Below are 26,319 nucleotides of genomic sequence, written 5' to 3'. Positions count from 1 at the left end.
AGCTCCACATATCAGAACCTGGGCCAGAACCTAGGCGGCAATACTTGCTTCTGGACCAATTAGGCAGTAGAAACTATTCAGTCACCAACTCTGTAGCAGGCCAAAGCATGAGCTTCCCACCACCTTAAATATCTCAAAGCCTGATCACTCATTAAGCAAATATCTTTATCTTTTATCAGTGTTTTTAACTGAGCCAAATTTCTATTCCAGGGGTTCCTATAATGGCTAAAATGTGACCCATCGACACTTCCAAGGGAGTGAGGAGATGAGGCTACCACTGGAGTCCCACCCTTCAGCCGAGAAGTGTCCAAACAGTGGAACACCAGAGGCTGTCTGCCAGGGTAGGGCTGTGCTTGTTGCTTAGACAACAGAGCTTCTCCCCCAACACCTCTCCAGGCACAAAGTCCTTCCAGAGCAGAGCAACTATCCCAAACTTGGGCTCTGGGGGAAGCACACAGGGTGAGGTGCCTGTTGACTTGCAGCTCAAGGACCACACGGAGAAGTGTAAAGGGAGCCAAGACTGGGAACCAGGAGCTGCACGGGCTCCACAGAAACCTGTTCCTGCCCCAGGCCTAGCACATAGGAACTGGATAATTCCCAGCCAAGCCCACAATCAGGAGCCCCTTTAGTGCCAGTTCTAGGCCCTGGGACATGTGCAGGAGGGGGCTTTCATATGTTTGTGAGTAGGCTACCCCCAGGGGCATCTGAGCTCTCAGGAAGAAGGGGGGCACCCCTTGCTCTTCCAAGCCCAAGAACTCTCAGCCCAAGGAGCTGTCAGGCTAACGAGGCTACCCCACCACCACTCCATCTGAGCGTGGCAGGCTGCACCGCACGACTGGCTTCAGGTGGCTCTTCTTTAATTAATGGCATCCCGGGCTCTGCAGGGAGCTTCACCCCACAATGAATGGTCCTCTCTCATTAGAGGCAAGCCTGCCATGATGTATTCAGGGTGAGGGCCAGGATTCATTTCCCTGTCTGTGGGCTGGGGATGGGAGGGAGGGGAGAGGAAGCAGGGAGAGATTTATATCGAGTGACTTGGATTAGCTGCAGCTGAAACATGACCCCATCAACTCAAGCTGCCTTCTTGGGGCTAACCCGATGCACCTCTGCTGATGAGAGGGCTCTAGGGAAACTGAAGGGAGGGCAGAAGGTCTGGTTCCCATTGTCTCTGGGCTTAGGCTACAACTCTAAGGCCCAGGATTCCTATACAACCTCTAGAACTTCCTCCCCCTGCCCCTACACACTTTGTGTGCACTGGGCTGACTCTGAGCTGATCTTGCCCATCACGAGCTTCTTCATGGCCAGGAAGTGGACCCATTGCCCTCGTATCTATAGGACCGAAGTCCTGGCCATGGCCTTCAGCTGGCTTTTCTGCTTTCTGTAGCAAGCAGTACCCTCATTCCTTACCTCAGAGAAAGAGTCCACAGCATGGTTTGTCCCCATAACTGCTGTCTGGATAGGACCCAAATATGTTCTAACACAGGGCATCTCAGATCTCAGGCCACCCTACACCAGGGACAAGGCACCAGGCATCAGTCTGACACAAAAACATGCCATCGCCTCACAATGATGATCCATTAGGCTGAATCCCATCTCCAGGGTGGGGAGATTTGGGGCAACACTATTCTCCTTCTCTCCACCTCCCCCTGGCTGAACAGGGAGAATTGGGGTCTTCGGGGCAAAAAGGAAAACTTGGGCCTTTGGTTGTCCAAGTTTCCAAGGTACTTCTCATCGACTTAGAAAGAAGGTTGCTCTGTACTCTGCTAGCCACTTAGGTGGGTACAGGCCTGGAAGCTAGGTGGATTCAGGCTGGCAGCAAACAGCACACAGCCCTACAAATTCCCCATGCAAATCCCACTGAACTTGACCTTCAATTTTGTTTGTGCTCAGAGAAAAAAAACATACTTCAGAGCCTGCCCTCTTTCCACCCTCAGCCTTTTTAGAATGCCCAATTCACTAAGAGCACTGAAGGTGGGCCTGCCCCTGTCAGCCAATCAGAAGGCTGCTTTGCAGGCCTGCTGTGTCCCTAGGAGGGCCGGGGCAGATGCCTATCATCTGCACATGCACTCACTCCATCATCCACGCTTCTCCCTGGCCCTTGAACAGGAGCATTCGTATCCCCTTCCCTCCCTACTCAGAAAGAGATGTAGCTCAGTTCCGCTTTGCTAAGCCCTATTTGGCAATGTGTCTAAACACATGCAAACTTAATTAGTTCAAGAGGGGAGCCCAAGCGCTTGCAGTGACAGATAAAAGTAAAGGGAAATGAGACAAGTCAGGACTGGCAGGGAGTTCTTACTCTAGCCCCTTCCCCCAGCAGGCTGCTAATCAAAGGTGAAGCAGCTCGGTGCTGGGACCGACTGGCACACTCATGGGCAAGGGGCAAGCCTCTTGTGAGCTTAGTGACACAGTGAGAGGCCCCACGTGCCTCCAAACATAAATACAGCAGAGAGGTGTCCAAAGTGATGTTGGCTGTGGTTTCCTTAAAACAGATCTGAGGATTCATTCATTTGTAACACTGTAAGGAGGCTTTCAGTCAGCCTCAAATCATCCCTCAATACATCTCCTGGCCAACCAAGCCCTCATGTTAAAATGAACATAACAGTCCAGACCTCCACCAACACCAGAGCAGGAACCAACAGCCTTGGGTGTCAGAGAACATTCCAAGGCTCTGCCACTCGGTGACAACAAAGGGGAAGAGGAAGGGCATTCCCACCATATCACCAAGCCATGCACCATGAAGGAAGATAGAAGATGTCAGATGGGACAGTGGTTAAACACATGGGTTCTCGAGTCAGAATGTCCAGGTTCCAATTCCCACCCTGCCACAAGCAGGTTGTGTGTCCTTGACAAATTACTTACCTTTCTGGGCCCCAGTTTCCTCATTTGTTAATAAAAGAACCTATTTCATAGGATTGTGGTAAGGACTAAATGACATTGTGTAAATAGCACAACAGGGCTCCTGGTATGTAGTAAGTGCTCAATAAACATCGGTTATCTTTATTCTCTGATGTTAACTTTTCCAGATGAGTCTCAACCCTCAATTCTGGAGGCACAAATCTCTCAGAGATGGCATTTCACACTGCTCCTGAGACCAAGCTCCTCTGCCCTGGCCTAGGCCTGTGGGCTATGTCACCCAGTACCCACTATGGAGGGCCCAACACACGGTATGGACAGTGAGAAAATCCAAGGGCTTCCTCACATTAGCAGGATAGTCCTCTAACTCCTCACACGCGGGCTGGTGCAGCAAGGCCCGAGATTTCCTCTTCTGTTCCATTTGTCCCATACAATGGCAACTAATGTTCTCTGAATCTACCCACTATACATCCTCTGTCATTCTTCCTGAGCAGAGATTCCCTAAGACCACTCCATTATTTAGTTTTCACTTATTCAACAATTATTTATTGAACAACTACCACATGTCAAACCTCATCCTCAGGTTACCATAGTGCTCACAATCTAGTGAGAGTGACAGACAAGCTGAGGTAGCTACAATACAATTTTATGTATGAATAAGTACATGTGCTCTAAGAACACAAAAGAAGGCACAGAGAAAGAGGTTAAAAGAGATCATTCGAAACTGGCCAGCTGGAGCCTGTGGCTGCAGGAGATGCATGTTGAGAGGTGAGGCTAGAGAAGTAAGCAAGAGCCTTGACAGTGACATGAACAGTGTGGACCTTACCTTGAGGGCAAGAGCAAGCCTTGAAGGGCATCAGGGAGGGGTGTGATATAATCTGCTGCAGTTAAGAGAATGGAATAGAAGCACCAAGACTTCAGTCAAAGAGACTAGTCAGAAGGCTTTTGTAGTAATCCAAGAAGAATATGATCCTCTTAACTAGGAAAGTGGCTGAGGAGATGGACAGAAGGGAATGAATTTGAGAAAACTCTGGGAGGCAGAATCAATAGGATTTGGCAGTAAATTGGTTGTGGCTAGAGAAAGTATGATTCTCAGGTTTCTGAAGAACTGAATAGATGGCACCAGTCATCATTTGAGGGAAAGCTGGAGGACAGGGGGTGGGGAGAAGGATAACCCCTGAGCTGTGGGCATCTAGTGGAGATGCAGGCTTGGCGTTCAGCTGGCAGATGGAGCAGATTTCTTTTTTACAGGTGAGAAAAAGATGAGAAAACATCAGCTTACAGAGGATAGTTGATGCTATGGCAAAAGCTGAGATCATTCTGGTAAGTGTGAGTGTGTAGAATAAAAAGAAAAGACAACTAGAATAGAGATCAAAGAAACACCAAAAATTAAGAAAAAAGTAAAGAAAGAAGTATCTGCCAAAGTGACCGAGGAGAAGCCAGAGAAACAGAAGACACAACTAAATTAAACATAAATACTATTTCAAGAAGGATGAAGTAGTCAACTCTGTTGAATGATGCCAAGAGAGGCCAGGCTGACTGGCAGCACACAAGTCACCAGGCCACCCTTTCAGCCATCTTCTACCCCTCCACCCCAGGATAGTCACGTGCCTCAGTGCTCACTAGGTATGTGGGTCCATCACTGTGCCTTCCACTCCAGGGAGCAGCAGCCTTGCTCTTCAATGGTCCTGACCACTTGACTGCAACCCCCAGGTACTCCCAGTAGCCCCTGCTGAGGACATGCTCCCCAGCTCCAACAGGGATAGTGTAATCTGGGCAAGTATCTTTCGATCTCCAAACTTTCTAAAACCTGAAGTGCTCCAGAGCCACATGTGCGCAACACAGGCAAAGGGGTATAGTACATACATCCCCCCAGGAAGGCAGGGAAAAAACTGAAGTCAAATGCCAGCCCAGCATTTACATGTTCAACCTTCAGTGGAAGAAAACTTCCCTTTCCAAAGCTGAGGCTGAGCCTAGATGGGGACCCTCTCAACAGACCCTGAGCAGCCCCTGGCTCCTGCTCTGCCAGAGTGCAGCATCAGATCACCCTGACGCTCTCCAGAGGGGCCTCTTTCCAGACTGCAGGAGGCTAGGACTTCCCGCAGGCCAGCTCTTTCCCTCTTCCTGACCTGCTCCTCTTCTCAGACCCACAGTCCACCAGGAAAGCCTTTGGTCTAGCTTCTCCGCCACACTGTGCTATTCAGTTGGTGAACCTAGATCTTCAAGCTATAGGCTAAAATCTAAGCTCCTCAAGTGGGTGCCTGTGCAGAGGTCATTCCTCACTGTACACCAGCCCTACCCTCCCACCCTGTCAAAGATGAACCCCTTGAAAGAGACATTCTCTAGCTGAGCTAAGCAGAGAAACAACACTAAACCCCACGGGGAGCTTCAAGAAACACCAGGTAAGGTGAAGGAAAGGCAGGCCATGCAGGGAAGGCAAGCTGACCAAGGGCCAAACCCCTAACAAGTGTCATTCCTTAAAAAACTTTAGAGGGAAAATTAAATTCATACCCACTAAATAAAAGCCCACCTTAGTAGGATCTGTGACTATGGCATCAAAGCCCACGTAAACCTGGAGTATCAACTCATCCAACTTTGACAAAAGATGGACACAAAATGATTTTGTCAGGGTAGGAGCAGATTTCTTTTCTCCAGTGGGATTTCTGCTGCCACTTCAGTTCCCATTTCTCAGTGCCTCACTAATCGGGTCCTTTCCAACAAAAGTGATGTGAAGCTGGTTTGGGGGTGGGGGGTTGGGGGGGTGAGAGGTAAGGACAGCAACGAGAAGGAGCCACAGCTTCCACAAACTAGAGTGTGAAATGAAAATATTTGCTGAATTTCTTAGACTTAGTTAAATCTGAAAATGGATGTCAAAATAAGAAGTAAGCCACATACTAACAAGTTGTGAGTGTCAATTTAACACCACCCTTGTCCGGCTCATCAGCAGCCTTTACCAGGCGCATAAAAAGGTGACGGCTCTGTCGAGAGGTTCCAGAAACACCGATAAGCTGTGCACTGTCACGCAGCACTACTTAGGTTTCCTCTCTGGCTGTTTTTATTTTGTTACACATTTAATTAAGAACCTTCCCAGCAGTTATGCGGAGTCCTGCTTCTAAGAGGCAGCCACAGAGTTCTTCTCCTCCAAGCCCTCCCACCAGCCACCCGCTTCCATCCTGCATTCTTTTCCAGACATTCACTGGCCTTCCCCATCCAAATCCAAACCAGCCACCAAAGTCTACCCTACCTATTTCTTTTGGAAACTACAGGTTTTAGAATTCAATTCTGTCTAGCTATGAGATTTTCCCTTTCCGAGTCCCAGGGTTTTTTTCCCTGGGACTCTGTATTGTTTTGTTTTTTCACCTACAAAAAAGATAATACTGCCTACCAGAGAGGGTAACTAGGAAGTCTGAATGAAATAAGGTATGTGCTCATTAAAACCTGGTTTCCTTTCATATATGCTTGGATTCCACAACCCAATCCCTTTTCTTGATGCCATCATTTCTTGTGAAGATGCAAAGCCATCTCCCAAGTCACCAACATCCATCCAGGGCCCACTGTACTGTAGTGTAGTCCAGGCCCCGAGGGCTGGACTAGTACTGCAGGCCGGAATAGGCCAGACCCAAAGACAACACCCTCTGAAATTCCCTCTCCATCTCCCGGGGAGACCCAGCCAAGCTTGGGAGGTCCAGCCAGATAGTTTTCAACATTATGTAGAGGAAAATTTTCATATACATACGTATGTCACACCATGCACAGTTACAGCAGAAGAATCTGAAATTCAGGTGTTTGGAAGATGAACACACCAAAGAGAGAAAAACAGGGGAAGAGCACAAGTCCTGGCAACGCTATCCAGAGGAACCGGACCTCTGGACTGGGCTAAAAGGTCTTCCACCCTGGCCATGTGAGCCCCAGAATTCTGTATCAGCCTGAATCCAACCCCACCCTGAATAGCTTCTTTTCGGCTGCAGAGCTCCATATTAAGTCCCTTCCCAGCTTCAAGGGCTCAAAGCTGTCCAGGACACCATAAACAAGAACACCAGCCTTCCTCCTCCTCCCCTTCGCCATAGACTCCTCCCCTCTGATTCACATTTGCTCCTAGTCCCAGCCTGCATACTTTCCCTGACAAATAGGTAGCATCTGGGAGTACGGAGACTCTCTGGGGCAAACCCAGAGGTGTGCAGTCAGTGTGTGTACACAACCTGAAAGGTGTACAAGATGAGGTTCATGTGTGCTTACATGATCGGGGCTTGTGCTTCCTCCTGTCTCACCTAGAGAGCTGAGGTCCAATAGCAGGCTTGACACTCACCTGGGTGCATAACTTCACCAAAGCCCAGTGTCCAAAAGGCATAAAAAGGGCCTTGGTGAGAGATAATACCTGATATGGTAGGCTATGTCACTCCAGAGCCACTATTCCCCATCCCTCACCAACACTCCACCTTATGCTCAAAAGTTCACACACACACACACACACACACACACACACACACGCAAGATGCTTGCTGCTGCCCACACACACACACACACACACACACACACACACACACACACACACACACACACACACACGCAAGATGCTTGCTGCTGCCCTCAGTCACAAAGAACACAGAGCTATCGATTCTATCAATCCTCAGCAAACAGTGCCCCCCCTACCTCCACCCCACTTTAGTTCCCTGGAGGCTGTGTGAAGCCAGGTATCCATGAGGACAGACAAAATACAGAAGTGTCAACCCAGCAAAGGAATCGGTTCTATCTTCTATAACTGGGGCAGGATCAGCAGACAAAGGAGAAAGAGCAATGGGGACAAAGAGAGGAGGAGGCTGGTGACTTGGACTCCCAGAAGCAGTCCTCTCTCATTCCACTACTGGGCTCTCGGTTCACCAGGGTCTTGCAAGTCAGATAAAAGGGTAGCACAGTATAATAGTTAAGAGTAAGGACCCCGGAGCCAGGTTGCCTGGGTGAATCCTAGCACTGTGTGTTTTTAGGCAAGTTACTTAACCTCTCTGTGTCTTAATTTCCTCAGCTATAAAATAGGAATAATAATACCTACTTTATAGCGTTGATAAGTAAGTTACTATTTCTCATTACAGAGAGAAATACACTATGTATTTGGTTAGAAACATTTTCTCAAGACCCTCTTTTAACTCCTTCCTTCCAGGGAAATAACATATAACCCAGCAAGTGGAAGGGCTGTCATGAACAGTGAGACTTGGCAAAGGCAGGAAAGTGCGAACAACAGCAGGCCAGGTGGGGTCTTGACCTGGACACATCCTGCTCCAGAGAGGCAGAAGGCAGGGCTCCCAGCTTTCTTCTAGCCCTGGCAGCCTCAAAGACCCAGGGAATCCCTGACCTAGCTGCCCTGTAGGGTTGAACATTTAAGCTTCCACAAGGCAAGACCTGGTCCCACAGATTCCAAGCCCTGCCAGCAAAGCAGCCCTTCTTATACTCACATGACTTTTAAGTCCCAGTCTCCACAGGTGACAAAAATTGACTTGACGTTTGGATCTAAGAGGCCTTCCTTCGCCATCCACTCATCGACCCTCTGAAAAGTACACAAGAACAGATGAGATTTTCCTTTTTTTTTCCCCTAAGCCTGTGAAGAGCCACAACAGTGAAACGCAGATAAGCTGTTTGTAATCAGAGCAGGAGAAAATTGTAATCTTATCCAGCCATGGCTCCATTCTGAGCTCGGAGCCTTGGCTTGGCACTGTGGAGGTACCTGAAGGACGATCCCTTCAGGGAGATCCCACAACCCCTCCACTGCCCCGCTGCCTGGCAGCCTGCCCCAGATCCCAGCAGGTCAGTCCAAATACCTTGCTCTGATCCGCTTGTGACTGTCACTGGTCCTCAGACAAAGGCCTAGCCCAGCACAGACACATGGCTATCCTGGGCCATGAGAACAGGCCAGAAGGAGGCCCCAAGCAGGAACTCCAATCCACTGCTTCATTCATTCACTTGTTCATTTTGCCTTTCCACCAAATGTTGGTTAACCAAATTTATGAATTAGGTTATTTACCAAATGAAAGTGAGGAAAATTTTCACCTTCAGAAGAGGCCCCTTTCCTGGGCTGGAGCCTCATCCTGATGCCTGGGATAGTGCTGCCTGCTCCAATTGCTAAAAGCTCATAAACTGGCCCCCCAGCTGTGTATTTCTCCTCTTGCTGGTTGAGGATTCAAATTCAGCAGAATATTTGGAAGGCTCAACTCAGTTCCTACAAAGGCAAAGAAGCTGCTCCTAAACACACTTCAAGTCTTTCTTTCCCTTCATCCCTTTGATCAGTTTTATTATTCACTCTCACACTAGAAGTACAAATACTAAAAACAGTATATAGCAAGAGAATTATCATAAAGAATTCATGAAGCATTGCCTATTTTTCAGAAGATCCCAGGCATGAAGAGGGAGTGCAACAGATCACACCACTGCTTCTCCTCACGCAGGAGGATTATTTTTGTTAAGGCTATCTTGCACAGTAGCAAAAAATGCAGGATTGAAAGTCAGGCACGTCTGGGTTCCAACATTTGGCTCTTCCATATCCTGGCTGTGTCACTGATGAGAACTCATTTAAAAGTCATTTAACCCCTCTAAACCTCAGTTTCCTTCATCCATAAAAAAACGTAGGATGACTAACCTCACACAGTTGTTCTGAGAATTAAATGTGATAATGTATTAAGTGCCTACCACAAAATAGATAGTAGACTGAGAAGGGGAGAAGGGCAGATCATCATAATGCAACACAACAGGTGCAGCAATGGAGAAGTGACCAGAGTGCTATACGACCAGGAGGAGGAAGTGGCTAGCTCTACCTTTCACAGGGAAAGGAGGTAGAAAGGCTTCACAAAGAAGATAACTGAACCAGGGACTTGACGGGTGGGTTTGCTTGACCTGGTAGAACATAGAAAAGGATACTACAGGCAGAGGCAAAGGCACAGGCATAATAATTTTATATTTGAGAAGCAATTATCTGTTTAATGTCTGCCTTCCCTGCCAGAGTGTAAGCACCATAAAGGCAGGGACTCTGTCTTACTCACTGCCTTAATCTCACCCAGCATAGTACTGAATAGGTACTTGCTGATTGACTGCAAACCTGAGCAGGCAAAAGTTTGTGTGATCAAAGTCCATAGCATATAGAAAGGAGGGACAGGAGATGAGGCTGAGGGACTAGGTTAGGACAGACTGTGAAGGGCCTCATGTGCTCAGCAGGTAATGGGCAGCCCATGGATATCTTTAAGAAACATTACTTCTAGCAGGTGTAGGCTGACGCCCTGGACACCTCTGAGATGCTAAAGGCCTGGCCCAGGCTAAAGCAGTCCTTGAGTAAGCCATCTTTTCGAGTTCCGTGGCTACAGCAATTGTACCACTCAGAATGTTAGAGCTGCTCCCTAGTGCCAGACTGTGCAGACCATATCCTGGCTGTATCTTCCCAGTAGCTAAACTCTGGACCTTTCACTGCTGAATGGTCTGTCCCCACAGGCACTTTAGCCCAACCTTTTGCATGCACATGCATGTACAAGCATACGTACACATATACATGCATGCATGTGCACACCCCCAAATCTTTTACCCAGGATCACCTAAAGAAAATAAGGCAGACTTTACACAAGAAAAGAGGTAAAGTTGGCCAGGTATGGTGGCTCATGCCCATAATCCCAGCATTTTGGGAGGCCAAGGCAGGAGGATCACTTGAGGCCAGGAGTTCAAGACCAGCCTGGGCAGCATAGCAAGACCCTGTCTCTATAAAGAGTAATAATAATAAAAATAAAAATAAATTAGCCAGGTGTGGTGGTGCATGCCTGTAATCCCAGCTACTCAGGAGGCTGAGGCGGGAGGATCGCTTGAGCCCAAGAGTTTGAGACTACAGTAAACCGTGATCATATCACTACATTCCAGCCTAAGCAACAGAGCAAGACCCTGTCTCTTAAAAAAAAAAAAAAAAAAAAAAGAGGTAAAGCGAACCTCTTCCTCCAACTCACTGACATTACATCCCCAAGGTAAGTGCCCCACATGCTAGAGGGGCTCCCTAATATCCCAATTCCTGCACAGTGGAAAAGAGAGCAGGACAGAACAGGATTGTTAGGAGGCCACGCCCAGCAAAACCAGGCCTTCACCATGGGAAAAACTTAATACTCACTGAGGTCCCTGGACACTTAAGACACAGGCCATTCACTCATTCAGCAGATTTTTAGTGAGCACCGTTTACTATGAGCCTATTCAGGAAAATGATACTACATTTGAAATCAGCCCTATCATTTTCCTTCTCTTCTCTGCTTGAATGAATAAAGGGTTGGAAGAACCACCAAGACAAACTGATCAGTTGGACCAGCCATCCCAGTTACTGAAGGTCTAGGGGCCCAGCCTGAACTCTACTCAGAACAAATGAGTCAGGCAAACACCTAGCTGGCTGTCTGCTCAGGGCCATGGTTGGGACAAAAAATTAGCTCCTTAGCTCTATAACCAACTCAGGGCTAATAGGACAAAGCAGAGCCTGGTCTGGTCTCCCCTACTGCCAGAAACTCCCTATTCAGGCTGATGCCAGGAATCTTCCCCCCTTACCCACAGAATATGCAGAAGTAGCAGAAAACAGCTTCCTAGGTGAGGTTCAGGATCCTCTGAGCACCCTGCTCCAGGGCTGGCCTGGGGTTAGCAGGAAGTTGCCTCCTGAACACATCTCCCCCTCAACCGGGGCCACTGAGAAAAAACCCATAACCTCAACAGCCCTGATTTGGTGCTGGCCCAGAGCAAGCATCCTCCTCCCAGGATCCCAGCCACAGATGGCCAGGGAAAAGCTGCCTGTCTTCTGGCATTCGTCAGGAGCCATTCCTTGGCTGAGGATGCTGGCTGGGACACGGGGAAGGGTGGGTCCCTCTTTCTTCCCGAGTCTGGTCTTACAGGGAGCAGTCCATGCTAAGGAGTTCTCTTGATCATAGAAGTGAATCTCCCCTCAAAAAAAGAGGGTCCATGGGGCTGGGAGGCCCCTCAGAGCTCATCTCATCCTCTCCCACTCTACACAGGTATCCCAACCCTTCCCCAACCAGACTGGTCACAGAGCCTTGGCCCTCATACTCTCAGGGACATGGAGTACACTCTGGCACTGAGGTGAGCCTAAACTTGCCTCTCTGACCCTGGCTCATCCTGAGGGGCCCCAGGAAATTCAGTCTGCATCTCTCTCCCCCACGGGACAGGATCTCTTGGCTAAAGGAAGATATCTTGCCCCCTCCTTGCTGCTACCCTACTTCCCCTAGGCTGCCTACCTCCATAGAGATGTGCCCTGTATTCCTCCAGATACTCTGTTTTCTCCTGTGCTTTGATAAGGTCTGAGCTTTGGGTTTATTGGTCTTAAAATAACTAAAGCACCTAATGAGATCCACAGGCTTTTTCTCTTCTCCCCTCCCCCTTAGAGGACATGGGAGGGGGACATTCTCCCCCTGTGAAAACCTCCAGGCCAGAGAGGGGTGGAGGCAAGCTGAGGCCAAGCACTGCCCTTCCTTATTCCCTTGGGCTAGAGCACAAGAAGCAGCATCTTAACCTTTTCCAGCTCCCTGAGGAGAACATCCTAGAAGTGTGGTCTCTGCCAAGGATTTTAAAGTCTTTAATTTGATTTCCCTCATATAGGCAATTGTTGTAATTATTCTGATTAGGAATCATTACCCAGTGCAGCCTCTGCACCCCTGACAGGCACAATACATCCAGCGGCAAGCTGCAGTGGAGCGAGCGGGCCCAGCCACAGCTCCTGGAGGAGCTCACAACAAACAAAAGCCATCGATGGGGAGTTCTGGGTGAGTTAATGAAGTGCTCACATGCCACAGGAAGCCAACACTAAATCTAAACAAAAACACCTCCAGTCCCGGGGGCTTGTCCCTCGATGCCACGGCTCAGCTCCCCCACCCCCAACCCACCCGGAAGAGGCTGTCCAAGCACCAGCCCACACAGGACCACGGGCCAGAAAGGGGTGGGGGCTCCTCCGCCTGACTCCTGGCAGCACTCGGACATCTTGTCAGTAACCCTGACGGTAACAGCTGGAGATGACAGATCAATGGTTCAATACTCTCAACAGCATGTCACTGATGTGACAGCAAATGTTATTCTAATCAAGCCATAATCATAGTCAAATTACACGGCTACATTCTCAGTAGGGGAGGGAGAGAAAGGCAGCAGGAAGGGGTCAGAGGTCAGGAATTAAAGGTCACTCAACCTACCTCCAGCACTTGCTGCAGGCTTGGCTGACCATCCACCATGGCTTGAATAATCCCGGTGAGCTGAAAGGAAAGAGAAATAGCCAATGGGTGGAAAAGCAGGGCACAGAGACTCACAGCTGAACTGGATCCTTTCCTTTCTAATTTTCTCCTGCTGCAAAGGGCTGAGACCTGGCACTGCTTTAGGCTCAGAACCTGACTAGAAGACTTGGGAACAAAGTCCCAGGACACAATATGAGCTTCTCCCACAAAATCTTGCCCTGGGATGGTGACCACAGAGGGTGTTCTCATACCTGTTTCAGCTTTCATTTTGCAAAAACAAATTTATTTTACATGTCTTTTGTATTCAATAGGCTCAATAACTTCCCACAAATGGCAATCTAAAGTAAATTCAACTCCTACTTTCACAGAGGTTCCTGCAAAACTTGCAGAGTTCTCATACGAAACAGGTGCCACTTGGTTTCAAGTCCACCCCTTCTCTGAGCCTCAGTGTGCAGCGTGGCCCCTGCCACACTCTCCCGAACATCAGTGAACATCAGCGAACAAGCCCCGCAGATGTCTACCTCTCACCCTGCACTCCTGGGTCCTCAATACCAACTAGCCGAGCAGGAAGCAGAGCCATCTTTAACCGATGGGGAAACCAAGACAGAAAGGCCTAATGCACAGTATCTGGTCTAGAGAACTTCTGGCTCACAGGCCGGGGTCCAAACAGCCTTGTTGTTTTGCTTTGTTTTATTTTTAAGCAAAGTTATCCCTCAAGCACAGACTAGGGATAGACTGCCTACAAGGATCTGAGAGCATGAGGTCCCCATGTCCTGGACACCAGATGGAAATCACCGTGCCCCTGGCTACTTCCAGAAAGAGTAGTAAGTGTCTTATGCTTGCTTGGAAACTTCCTTTTTTTTTTAAAAAAAGGGGGGGAATTAAACTCCAATTAAACCATAATTACATTTAATGAATACCAAATACCCAACTCACAGAAACTGCTGGCTCTAAGAGGGAAGGTTATTTTCTCATAGTGACTTACATGGAATGGTAATACACACCTTTTAGGGAAGAAATTTTCATTTTAAGAACGCTGAGTTCCTCTAGGTGGGTTTCTGTAGTTCATCAAGTCATTATTAGGTGGAATTTTAAGGAAGTGTAAGGACACAGCCACTCTATTTTATATTCCAGAAACTGTTTTTATATTAATCTGTATTTTAATTGGGTAACAGCTGCTGCCTACAGACTTCCCATGGTCTAAAAGGAAAATAAATTAGAAAGATTAACTACACTGTTGTTTTGCAAGGCTTTAACCCACAGCATGCCCACCCGGCTGGCACCTCCACACCCTTTCCTTGCTTGGGAGACCAAAGAACTGCCCAGCAGAGGGAGGGCCTGAGTCAAGGAGAAAAGATGGTTCGCTAAGGGCTGGGGGATGGGGATGGGGATGTGCTCCGGGTCAGCAGCTTCAATAACCCTGGAGGGAGTGCAAAGGGCTCTTCCTTTTATTTAGTCAACAACTATTCACAGAGAGCCCACTACGTGCTGGGGCCCACTGTAGGAACCAGGGACCCAGCAGTGAAGAAAAACCTAAAAACCCTGCCCACATGGAATCTGCATCCTTGGCACCTCCCAGCCCCACCCCACTGCCAGTACCCAGAGTGTATCCACCTTCCAGAGCCACAGACTTAGCGGGCAGTTGCCCTGTGTTTTGTCTGAGGGACACAGGTGCCAAACAGAGCCAGGAGCAGGCTTGTTCCCAAATCCAGGTCCAATATCCAGATTACTGGCTGACACCCTTGAACCCACCATTGAACATTCCAGCCCAGCTTCTCTCCTGCTAAGTCTAGGGCTGAAACATAGCCTCAAGCTTAGAGCTGGGGTTTAGGGTCAGGAATAGCCTGGAAAAGAGAGTCCACAGCCACTCTCATTTCTTAGCTCCAGGGTCCAAATGTCAGTCTTGTGTCTGGTCTGAGTTTCCTGGGACAAAGTTAGTTAGGTCCACTCCTCTTGGCTCCCACCAAGGGACACTGAGATGAGCCAAATGCCAAGGGCATCAAGAAAGTCTCACACAGGAAATCAGTGCACCTTTGCCAAGAACCCTCCCTCCCTGGAGATAGGGCTTAGGTCAGTATCCCCACAAGCACCTGCCTTGGGCCCCAGAAAATCCACTGATGGGAGGTGAGAAAATCACTACACCAAAAAGGAAACACAGGGTGCTGCTCAGATGTCCTGCTGCAGGATCCCTCACTGTAGACTAGGTTGCCTCTTCTGGAGCTCCCGCACCCTGGGGCAGTCACAAACTCCACCCCAGTGCTCAGCAACCCTAGAATCATCAGCCTGGGAGGAGCCTAGTGAGGTCAGCACCCTTTCTCTCCCTGCTTCCCAGAAAACAGGTATTTTCACTTGTGGCCCAGCAAGGCTCACAGTTGAGCCTTCAAGCGGAGCCTAAAGGATTTGAACTCAAGCCCCAGAGACACAGGGCTTTGAGATGTTGGCTCAACTAGACACAGCCTTCTAGGGGAAGGCCTCATACCCCTGTATTAATCTCTCCAAGTATGGACCACCTCTTACCAGCTCTGCCAAAACACTGGATGAAGAGGGGATGAAATTAAGAAAGTTAGTCCCTGCACCTGATACTAACAACCTACAAGGTACCTGTAAGACTTATACAAGAAGCTGTGAGGAAGACAATTTTATAAAATTAATACTGGAAAGTTCTATCTTAGGGCTAACTTAAATCCTTCATGTTATAGTTTAAGTTCATTCCCACTTGGGTTAATATATGTTTGTAAAAAGCTTTCACATCCTCACAATGAAAAGTACTAGAGCAAAGCCAAGTATTATTAAGCTGAGGACCAGGGCTCACAGGCTAAACAGAGCTCTGAGACCTTAACCACTTAAAGCAGGAGAGGTGAGAGGAAGAATTAATGTGTGCTCTGTGGCTCCTTTCACTGAGGGATTACAGATTAACTCCCACTTCTCTAGACTCAGACACCACAAGGCAAGGGGCTTTTGACCCTGGCTGATAACATGGCTGGTTACTGAGATCCCCAACCCACACAAGGGCTTTGTCCAGGAACGAGCTGGCTTCATTATAAACACTAGCAACTATAGGAAGCAGCCCAGGAAACTCAGTGCCAATAGCATGTCAGCATCCAGCGCTTTCTCCTTTCACAGTTTATCTCCAACACAATCGTATTCTGACACCAAGACAGTTTGTTGATTACATAAGCACTTGTCTCTGGTGTGCAATCTGATAATCAGACACACTCTTTCTCCTCAGACAAAGAGACCAATAAATCTCACCCTTTATAAGTACAGGTGCAAGACAAAGCCCTTTACTGGCATTTAGCAAAATGGGTATTTTTCTAGTTTTTGCATGACAACAACAACAAAAAGAAGACTGCACATGGCCAGGACTGTGCAGCAGCCCAGCTGCTAGAGACAGGGATTTGATGAGTTGGAGCAGATTCTAGAGGTCACAGGCAAAGGACTCGAGAAGAAATGAAACACATCTCATCATGTTAGAACCATGTCTCCAGGCAGACTATCAATTGGAACTAAGAAAGGACCTCAAGAAGGCTAAAAGCATGTTCCTTACAGCAGTAAAACTAAGAGTGTCTGCACGTGGGCTACAGACCCAATGCAGAATCTTACTTCCTACTGTCCAGCACTAAGCCTGCCTCTCCCCCAACACAAGAATGTCCTCATGTGTGTACACTTGTATGCACAAATGCACCTGCACACATACACACACAGGCCAGGGTTCTTAAGAACTTCTTGTGCACAAGAGAGGAAATCCTGACAGAGGAGCTACATAGGTATAATCTGGAGGTTTGGGGTTTGCTATAGTTCAGACATGGTTTGTTTGACCCCTTCAAATCTCATATTGAAATTTGATTTCCAGTATTGGAGGTGGGGCCTAAAGGAAGGTGTTTGGGTAATAGGGGCGGATCTCTCATGAATAGATTAATGTCCTCCCTCTCTGTTAGTTCTCAAGACAGTTGCTTGTTAAAAAGAGCCTGACATCTCCCTTCCCTCACTCTCTTGCTTTCTCTCTTGCCATGTGATCTCTGCACATGCCAGCTCCCCCTCCCCTTCTGCCATAAGTAGAAGCAGCTTAAGGCCCTCAACAGATGCAGATCCCTGTGCCATGCTTCTTGTATAACCTGCAGAACCATGAGCCAAATAAAGCTCTTTTCTACAAGTTACCCAGCCTCAGGTATTGATTCAACACAACTAGACTAAGACAGGGTTGTTCCTTGCACTTACTAATGAAAGAGTCTCTCTGGTTGGAATGACCTCCACCCCTACCCCCAAAGGCAGCTACTGCCAGGTCGGATGAGGTCTCAGAATAATGCCCCCCGATCCTATGTCCACACTTCTCTCTGCAATATAATTCCATGTGGTATAGAGACAGGGAAGTATTTAGATGATCTGAGGTTTTCAAAACAAGACTTTACTTACTCAAAAGAGCAAATCAGCACTATAGTTGCTTTTGGGGGAGACATAAAATAATTCCTTGACAATATTCATTCATTTAAGGAACACATATCAAGTGTTTATTTGGCACCAGACCCTAATGATGGGACAGAGACGGATCAGCTCTCGTTTCTGCCCTCAAGGAACTCACAGTTCAGTGAGGAGACAGATAATTACAGTGTAACGTATCTGATCAGTGCTAGGATGGGGTGAGCACAACCCAGCCTGGGGATCAGGGAAGACTTACCGGGGAAGGTGACCCTGAGTAGAGTCCTAGAGGATGGTCCGAGTTAGGGGGAGGAGAGTGGGAGAAGCACACAGGCAGAGGAACCACCATGTGGAAAGATGGATTGTGAGAGGGCAGCCTTTGGGTAAGGGGAGCTAGGTGAGAGATGAAGCGGGAGATGTGAGGCTGGACAAAAAAGGAGGGTCGAAAAAAACCAGGTCCCAAGAGTTTTGAGCTCTGGAAGCCTGAGACAAAATGGGAGACCCGGTGCCTGCAGAACCACCACATTTTCACTTCAGAACAGGCTTCGCAACAAGGATTCCAACCGCCACTTCTACTACCCTCCAATTTATATATGTAGGTCCTTGAGTAAAACTTTCTAGAAAAAACCAGTTTTAATCACAGTCTCATAATCCCTCCTCCCAAAAAGAATCAGCAGCAGCCCTGCTCTGGGAAAACGCTCTTCTCCTGATATTCTCGAGCATCTACTCCCGCCCAGCGTCCAGCTCTAGCAGCACTCCGTTCCATTCCTAAACAGGTAGCAACCTTTCCAAAGTTTGGGCCTGCATGTCTATCCCAGGCAGCCTGGCCTCACAGAGCTGGAGCCCCCAAAGGGCAGGCCATACAAACAGAGGAGGAAGAGGACAAGAGGATACTAGACTTTCAGGCCAGTGGAGGACTCAGATAACTGGCTGGTTTAAAGGAAGGAAGCCTTCCCTTCCCTTCCCATAAAGAAGACGATTTTCATCATCATCAAAATGGTGATTTTTCAAAAGGGGTAGAAAGGACAGATTAGTGCCCCCTGGTAGTACAGGTAATTCCCAAGGGAAAGAGGAAAAAAACAATACACAAGGGAGGGAACCAGAACTTCAACATCATTAGTTGGAGTAACAAAAGGCTTAAGAGACTAGGCACCTCAGCAGATGGATGCCTGCAACAAAAGGCCCACCTGGGTCAGGTGGCAAACACCAGCATCAAGTCCAGGAGCAACCCTCAAGACGCTGTATCTGGGCTAAGTCAGCCTCAGCACACACTGAGCCCTCCCACCAGGGTCAGGCAGGCTTGTCCCCAGCCTCTTCCACAGCAAGAAGATTGTCTGGGATTACTCAAGACCTTCTTTCTACCTATTTCATTCCCATGTAGAAGGTTGGTCTCTGGAGGAAGGCACAAAGTCTCTAATGTACTTCAGCCCCAAACTCTTAAAAGATTCCAGAAACTTTGATGTTTTCTCATCCCTCTGCTACCATGAGTTCTTGACCACATAATCCTGGGAGTCAGGATTCTCAGGGGCTCCTCCCCTCTGCCAATGGCTCTTTTGAGCCTCCAGCAAGCATCGAAATCTCAGTTAGCCCCAGTTTCACAATCTGGAAAATGGGTCAATACTAACCTGCTGACAAGGCAGCCGAGTAAAGTACCAGCCTAGGAAAAGGACATTTCAGCCTTGGCTAGTCCTCATGCTCCACTCAGGCTGCCCTTCTCTTTCCTGGGTGACAGAATGTGCTTCCTGCAAACTCAATCTATGCTTCACACAGGGCCACTTTACAGAAGGGCAGAGTAACAATATTAGAAAGTTAAGAAAGCCCAAACATTAACTCTTCCTTCCAGGTGTCTGAATCTTCACCTGTTGTCAGGGCCACAAAGGAAACGGGACTGGAAAGAGCCTGAGCCCCAGAAATACCATCTTGCTCCTAGACTCCAAGTGCTCAGTCACCAGGATGGGCAGGGATGACAGGAAGGGAGAATGTTGGGGTAACTGGGGCAGATTGTGCCACTGCTCTCTCTGGGTCCCCAGTGACCACAGTGGCCCAAGTGGAGGGCAGACTTTATAAAAAGCCAACTGCTGGATCCAATGTGCCTTGACCACTGATGAAACCTAAGCTCTCCCTAAGTGGCCTATACAGAGCACCAGTGATCCCCCAGCCCTTGCTGCCCACCTTCAGGGCCCTTACCTCTGTACAGAAGGGGGTAAGCTGTGGATGGACTACGGGCTGGACATACATGTGAAAGGTAGACTCGATCTCCATGGTCCGGCCATTTAGCTTCAGGATGGGGAACTCAATGATTTCCTGGAGACACAGAAAGGAAAAATAAGTTATTTTAACCAATCATTTCAAACAATAACTCCAAGTCAAGAAAGAATGGGTGTTTTGGGCTCATTAGCTCCTGCCTGGCCAAACCCAAGATTGAGTGAGATAGTGCCAGCACAGTTGTAATCCTAACCCTCCCACTGCTAGCACCTTCCCAGGTTCCAGGGATGAGACATGGAAAAGGAAGGAAGACAGTGGTATAATCTGCTCTAGTTTCTCCAACTGGTTCACTAGCAGAGGGCTGCCCACCTGAGCCCCTAAACGTAGGCCCGCCTTCCCCTTGCCCAGGTCCCTGTCCTGAATAGGTCTGGATCTTCAGCCGTACAGACAACTAGCCATCAGACCAACGCACAGATTTCCTCGTATGCAGTTTAAATAGAGCCAGTGAATTTTTTCATTAGTTTTCATTTTTTTTAAAAAAAAAAAAAAGAAAAGATACATAATAAATAAAGCCAAAGGGGATCCCAAAGAGGAGAAAACTGAATAAGAGTAACATGAGCCAGCGCCTCACCTTTCTTTCAGGATATACACCCTCCCCCTACCCCCACCCCCAGCCCAATCGCTTAGCCAGCCCTTCCCAGTCCACTGAAACATAATGGAAGACAAGGAGGAGGAGTGACAATTTGTTTGGTGTCTCTAAGATTAATTTGTCTCCGTTATTTAATAGAGATGCACAGCACCAAGGTCCTGGTGTGCAAACAGGCTTGCAGCACGCCTCATACATCGCTCCTGGGAAGGGAGGAACGCACCAGAGGGGGGAGAGGGCAGGAGAGAGCACACATGCACCCGAGAGAAGAGGGAAAGCAGGAGAGAGAATAAAAAAAATTATTGCTTTTTAATATTCAAAAACAGTTTGCAAAATTTAATCAAAGCAGAGGAAAAGCTAACATTTTTACCACTTTGACATTTTTATTAGCGCTTTCATAAATTTTTAAAACATGAATGGAATTAGTTTACAACACAAAAAAACTGCCCTGAAAACATCTGGAAGAGACAAATAGGAAATAATAAAAAAATAAATAAATAAAAGCAAAATTCTCCAAGTAAAATTAGCATGTGTAAAGGGCCTTCACTGCAGAGAAAGAAAGGGGGCTTTGCCCATTCAGTGGCCCCAGGAGTCAGCTCCAGCAGCATCCCTACCCCAGGTCCCCCAGGTCCCCATTCTGGAGAGGACCTTTCCAGTATCACTAAAAGCAAGGCAAATTGGTTCTCTCCATAGACTGCCTGGAGGAGCAACACAGAACTGATGACACCTGACTGCACTTAGTGAACGAAAGGGTGGGACAACAACAGAAGGAGAAATAGTTGATCTCCTTGATGTCCCAGGGAAGCTAGGTATCCTCCCACCAAAACATACTCACTAATACTGGGCTTGTTTTTAAACCATCTATTTCAATCTAACAAATAACAGCAGGACTGCAAACCAAATCAAGTCAGTCAGATTTCATGCCAGAGAAATTCAAAGATTCTGGTTGCCTGGTCTCTGTGCGCTGATCCCCAAAGATGGGGAAACTGACAGGAGCTCATTCCCAGGGATAGAAAGGGCACAATGGCTGTAAGGCTGAGGCAGAGGGGAGACGGAGAGGAGGCCCAGGATGATGCTTAGATGAGGTGACACCTCTCCTCCCAATTCCCTGGACCTTCTGTTCCCCACAAAGTATTACAAAGCAGATCAAGTAAAGGGGAGTTTTGCCCTGAATATCAAAATTGAACACATATACGCACAAAATATACATTGGTCCCCTAAAAAATCAGATATCCAAGATTTCCAAGAGCCAACTCTGAGGCGCAGCTCATCTGAATCAGGCTCATCTGACTGCTGAATTTCTGATACATCCTTCCTCTCCCACTAAGTAGAAGAAAGACTTCCCCAATAGAAAGAGCTCTGTAGCCTGGTGGGTTTGGCTGCCCTGGTGTCTAAGGAAACAAATACAGCCAGCTCCTCACTAACAATGTTAACTGGGCCCACAATGAAATTTAACCTGTGACACAACTGTACTTTTCATTTAAACTTTCATTTGGAGAGAAGCAGTGTTTGGAGACCTGCAGTTTGTCCTGCTAATAAAGACAAGTGTTGGGACCTTTAAGGATGCCATTCATCTTTGGCTTTTATTAAATTCAATTTTCTTAAGCCCATGATACATTATGAAATTAGGAGTTGACATTCCTCTGGAAACAAAAATATCTATCAAACATAAATAGGAAAAAACCCTCTATTACCAAGAATTTATGGCTTAAAGTTGATCTCTTTTCACTTTTTTTTACAAGCACATGGTTTGTTTTAGATATCTGAAATGCTATTACAGATCCAGAATTTCATTAGCATTTATTATAAAATAGTACACGCTTTAGCTCCTGCTCTGACCAGCACCAAGACAGCATCCCCAGAAGCCTCTCTGAAAACTCGGCCTTTGGGTTTCCCCACTGCAGCTCAGTATTCAAATTTTCCTGCTACTGGCTTCCTGACCCATAGGGAAATGGAGCCAACCTAAGTGCTCAAAGTCAGTGCCACACCTGGCCCCAGAGGAAGAACAGGCCAGCTCAGCTCCACGCAAAACAAAAAAAAATGGGGTAGACCCTTGAAATGCCAGGGGGCCAGGGACTCAAGGCCCAGGACACATCAGATTGGGCCTGTCATAAACACACCTCTCTGATGTTGCTAGACCATGAGCCAGGCCTTATCTCCAAGGCCAACTTTCAAGGGCCAATCTCAAAATGCAATCTTGCAGGGGCCCTTCCTCAGCAGCATCAGGAGCTGTTATAACAACGAGCCTGCACACTGGCATATTCATGTGAGCCACGGAGGATGCAAAAGCGGAGCTTCTGACACAAGACCCTCTGGGAAGTCAGAGCAGAGAGGACCTCCCTCTAGGTACTGCTCACCTTCCGTAGTGCCCAGCAAGCCCAAAACCTCAAAATACTGGCCCAAACAGCCCAGTCATGGGAGAAGAGCCCCAATCTACACCAAGCTGGCACAACTCTGCACCCAGGGGACCTGGGGCATGCCAAACACTTTGACAGTTCTTAGCTGATAATGATCAGAAACATAACCCCAAAACTACAGGTTGATGGCATAATTCCAATCCAAGGATTTGTGAAGATGTGCCCAAGGCCAGCTTCTAGGTCCAGTTGTTTAGATAATGAAACTGTTATTCCTGCCCCTCTCCCTTCCCCCCATCCAATTTCATCCTTCCCCTAGGAAGAGGGTTTTTAGTAACAGTTTAGTGTAAAGGAAGAAAGAACCAGTTTGTATTTCTAGCCCTCTTTCCTTCCCCCAATCATAGCTTCGAGATTCCTTTCCTATTCAATTAAATTACCTGAGTGCCCACTTTGTATAGGATACCATAAAGGTGTTGGAGTGGGATTTAGCAATAAGATGTAGTCTCTGCTTTGGAGATGTATATGGACTAGTGAGCGGAAAAGATAGGTGAACAAATAAAGAACAGTGCGCTTTGATAAGTACTTTAGTGGAGGGACATAAAAAGTGTTATGCTTTTCCATTTACAAAAGTGTGCTTTCACACATATTTTCTTATTTTACCCTTATTAACCCGGGGAGATAGGCTGTATCACCATCACCATCATCAGGTCATAAACCAATACTACGAAGCATCTACTATTAATATTTACCAAGCATGGGCAGTGGACACACAATTGAAGACAATGAGATGTGGCTCCTCTCTGAGATGCTCAAGTCTGGGCAAAGGGCGGAGAGGAGCTGTTCTCCAACACTCTCCAAGACACATGTAGAATGGAACCACCTATTCCTTCTATTTACTGTTTACTATGTGGCAGACACTGTACTAAGTGCTAATAAGCATGATCTCATTTAATCCTCCTAACAACACATGAGGTGGGAATCATTATTATCCCTATTTCACAAATAAACTAAGGCCTGAAGAAATCACTTGCTCACAGTTATACTGCTAGTAAAGGACAGAACTGGAACTCCAAATGGGGAAAAGGAGACTTAAAGACAGTAGGAGGACTAGCAATTTTCAAAACCTGAAGGGTCAAGAAAGATCTGATTCTCTCAGTCTGAAAGGCTAGCTGTAGGGAAATAAGTCTACCGTTTCCTAGAAAGAGAGGCTGCCCTCATATTATAACAGCAGTGAATGTGGACTATCCAGGCAGAGAAGTCCTAGAGGATTGCTACCGAAAAGGCTCCATCATGGTGCAGAGACAGATGGCACCGGGTGCAGGAACCACACGCCTTCAGCCTGCATCTCCAGAACCTAGCTCTGATTCTGACATACAGTCCTCACTCTCTCCACTTTTGCTGAGCAAACATACAAAAGGGCTGATAAGTGGAAGATACAAGCCAAGGGCCTTGCTGTAAAAGAAAACACCACCAACACAACTCTCCACAGAATCAGAGAAGAGAAATGATCTGCTTAAGATGACAAAGATGGTAGATGGTAGAGCTAAGATTCAAACCCAGACTTGTAATACTCCAAAGCACTTTTGTACTAGGTCCACTCTCTCATCTCTAAGTGGTTTCCTCCCTCAACTGCTACTAAATCCCAGTTTTACCTAGGGTAAACTGTCCTATTTGCTCAGGACCAAGGATTTCCCAGAACACAGGACTTTCAATGCTAAAATTGAGACAGTTGATCATCCCATACCATTCATAAACTACCTACACCATTGGGTTGTCCAAGGGCAAAGCACTGTATATTCAAAAAGCTGGTATGCTGATGGTATAGATGGGAATTGGCCACAACTTGACAACTAAAGACAAAAGCGTCAGAGTATGGATTTTTCAAAGTATCTAAGATTTCAAATCTATTATTCCTACTGTCTCCCTACAAATCTTTTTTGTTGTTGTTGTTTTTGAGGGGAGAAAAGAGAGAAATAAAAAGGAAGCACCAACCAAATATTCATTTATCTTTTTTTTCCCCAGAGACAGGGTCTCACTGTTTTCCCCAGGCTGGAGTACAGTGGCTATTTATAGGTATGATCATAGCATACCACAGCCTTAAACTCCAGGGCCCAAGCGAACCGCCTGCGTCAGCCTCCTGAGTAGCAGGGACTAGGTGGGACACCACACCCAGTTCATTTCCCTTTTTAAGTGAGTTGGAGCAGAGGTTTTAAACCCAGCTGCTTTCTAATTGCTCAGCTAGGAACCCCCAGTGATTTCCTTGATAAACTAAGGACAAAAAAACTGCAACAGCATTTCAAATGAAATTTTACACCCACAGTGAGTAGAATACAAGAAATAAATGTGTAGGTTACTTTCAGGATATTCAAACTCCCTTCGACTAAAGTGTCTGCAGTGGTAAGATTATCTTTGAAGACAGCAAGAACAACAAAAAGATTTTAAGCAGAAGGGACTTAGATTAGACTCTTAGAATTCGTGACAATAGGACAGAGGGTTTAATAGTGTAGCTAGCATTCTACAGCCCTTTTTTCCTAAGCATAGATTCTCCTCTGCCTGAGCTGATGTTTCTATGGTCCTGTCTGAAATAAACGAATGAGCAGGTCATTTTTCACAGCTTCCCCCTCTCAGTTTCGAAGAAGAAACTAGCATTCCTTCAAATCAGAGACAGTAACAACTAATCTATCCATTCCTTCCACCCTCTGAAGAAAATTCCAAAAAGTGTGCACCTCTGCACTGAAAAGTTTGATAAAATCCAAAAGCAACATCACACCACAAAAGCAGTCCTTGACAAACATGTGGGTTTTATCCAAACACTTGGTTTTAGATAAAAGTCCCATGCAAAGGCAGGCTCTTTCTTCAAGGGATCAAGGAGCCTCCTGGCCACAGGGAAGAGAGGAAGTTGGATGGGAGACGTGAGGGCTACACTGGGCAATGGGGCATGGTTTGCTTAACAGTTTCTCCCTTGAAAAAAAAAAAAAAAAGACATTTTATGCACAAGGAGCTTATTTCTTAAACAAACACTCGTGGTTTTGATTTACACCACAGCCTGCTCCTAAATAATTTATGGCGGGTTAAATTTATTGCCGAGCCCTGGCTGGCTGCAAATTCGAATTGCCAAATAATTAGATTTTAGGGCAAAGCTTATAAATTACCCGTCGATTTGTCCGGACTTGTTTGTCAGTTGCTTTGTGCTTCGGGTCATCTTTGGCATTTGGCTGTTTGGGTTTTAATTGCTGATTTACACTTTGACAGATGAGAGCTGATGCTCGAAGTTTCAGGACAAGGAAGGGTAAAAAAAATCAGAGCTTTAAAAGGCTGATTTTTCACCTGCATGCCCCCCTCCACCCATCCTCATAGACCCCAAAGCAATTAAAATGTAAAAAGAGGCTGAAAATAGATGCTATTTTTTATTTGAGGACAGTAGGGGTACAGTGTGAATTATAATTTACCTTTACTGAAATCTGAATTTTTCAAAAAAACATAATACCAATAAATGAAGGGGAACAATTCTTAGAAACCATATCCTCACACAGGGATGTGCACGCCTGTGTCTACCCCTATGTGCACATGACTCAGAAACAGCCATAGTTCAGACATTTTTACATACTCAATTGTA

At 47.0% G+C, this 26,319-nt stretch overlaps 1 protein-coding gene across 4 annotated transcripts in view; it reads right to left on the bottom strand.

Annotated features, from left to right (window-relative positions):
* The window catches only part of ERI3 (ERI1 exoribonuclease family member 3), a 127,986-nt gene that overhangs the window by 76,485 nt on the left and 25,182 nt on the right, over nucleotides 1–26,319 (bottom strand). For all 4 annotated transcript variants that reach the window (XM_045545613.1, XM_045545612.1, XM_045545610.1 and 1 more), the window contains 3 exons: nucleotides 19,686–19,802; nucleotides 13,044–13,103; nucleotides 8,301–8,392 (listed from right to left, as the gene is read on the bottom strand). In XM_045545613.1, coding sequence (XP_045401569.1) covers nucleotides 8,301–8,392; nucleotides 13,044–13,103; nucleotides 19,686–19,760 — 227 coding nt within the window. In that variant the 5' untranslated portion in view covers nucleotides 19,761–19,802. The remainder of the gene's footprint in view (nucleotides 1–8,300; nucleotides 8,393–13,043; nucleotides 13,104–19,685; nucleotides 19,803–26,319) is intronic.

Source organism: Lemur catta, chromosome 3, assembly GCF_020740605.2.
Source record: "Lemur catta isolate mLemCat1 chromosome 3, mLemCat1.pri, whole genome shotgun sequence".
NCBI classification, from domain to species: Eukaryota; Metazoa; Chordata; class Mammalia; order Primates; family Lemuridae; genus Lemur; species Lemur catta.
This window is presented reverse-complemented; position numbering and strand designations above follow the sequence as displayed.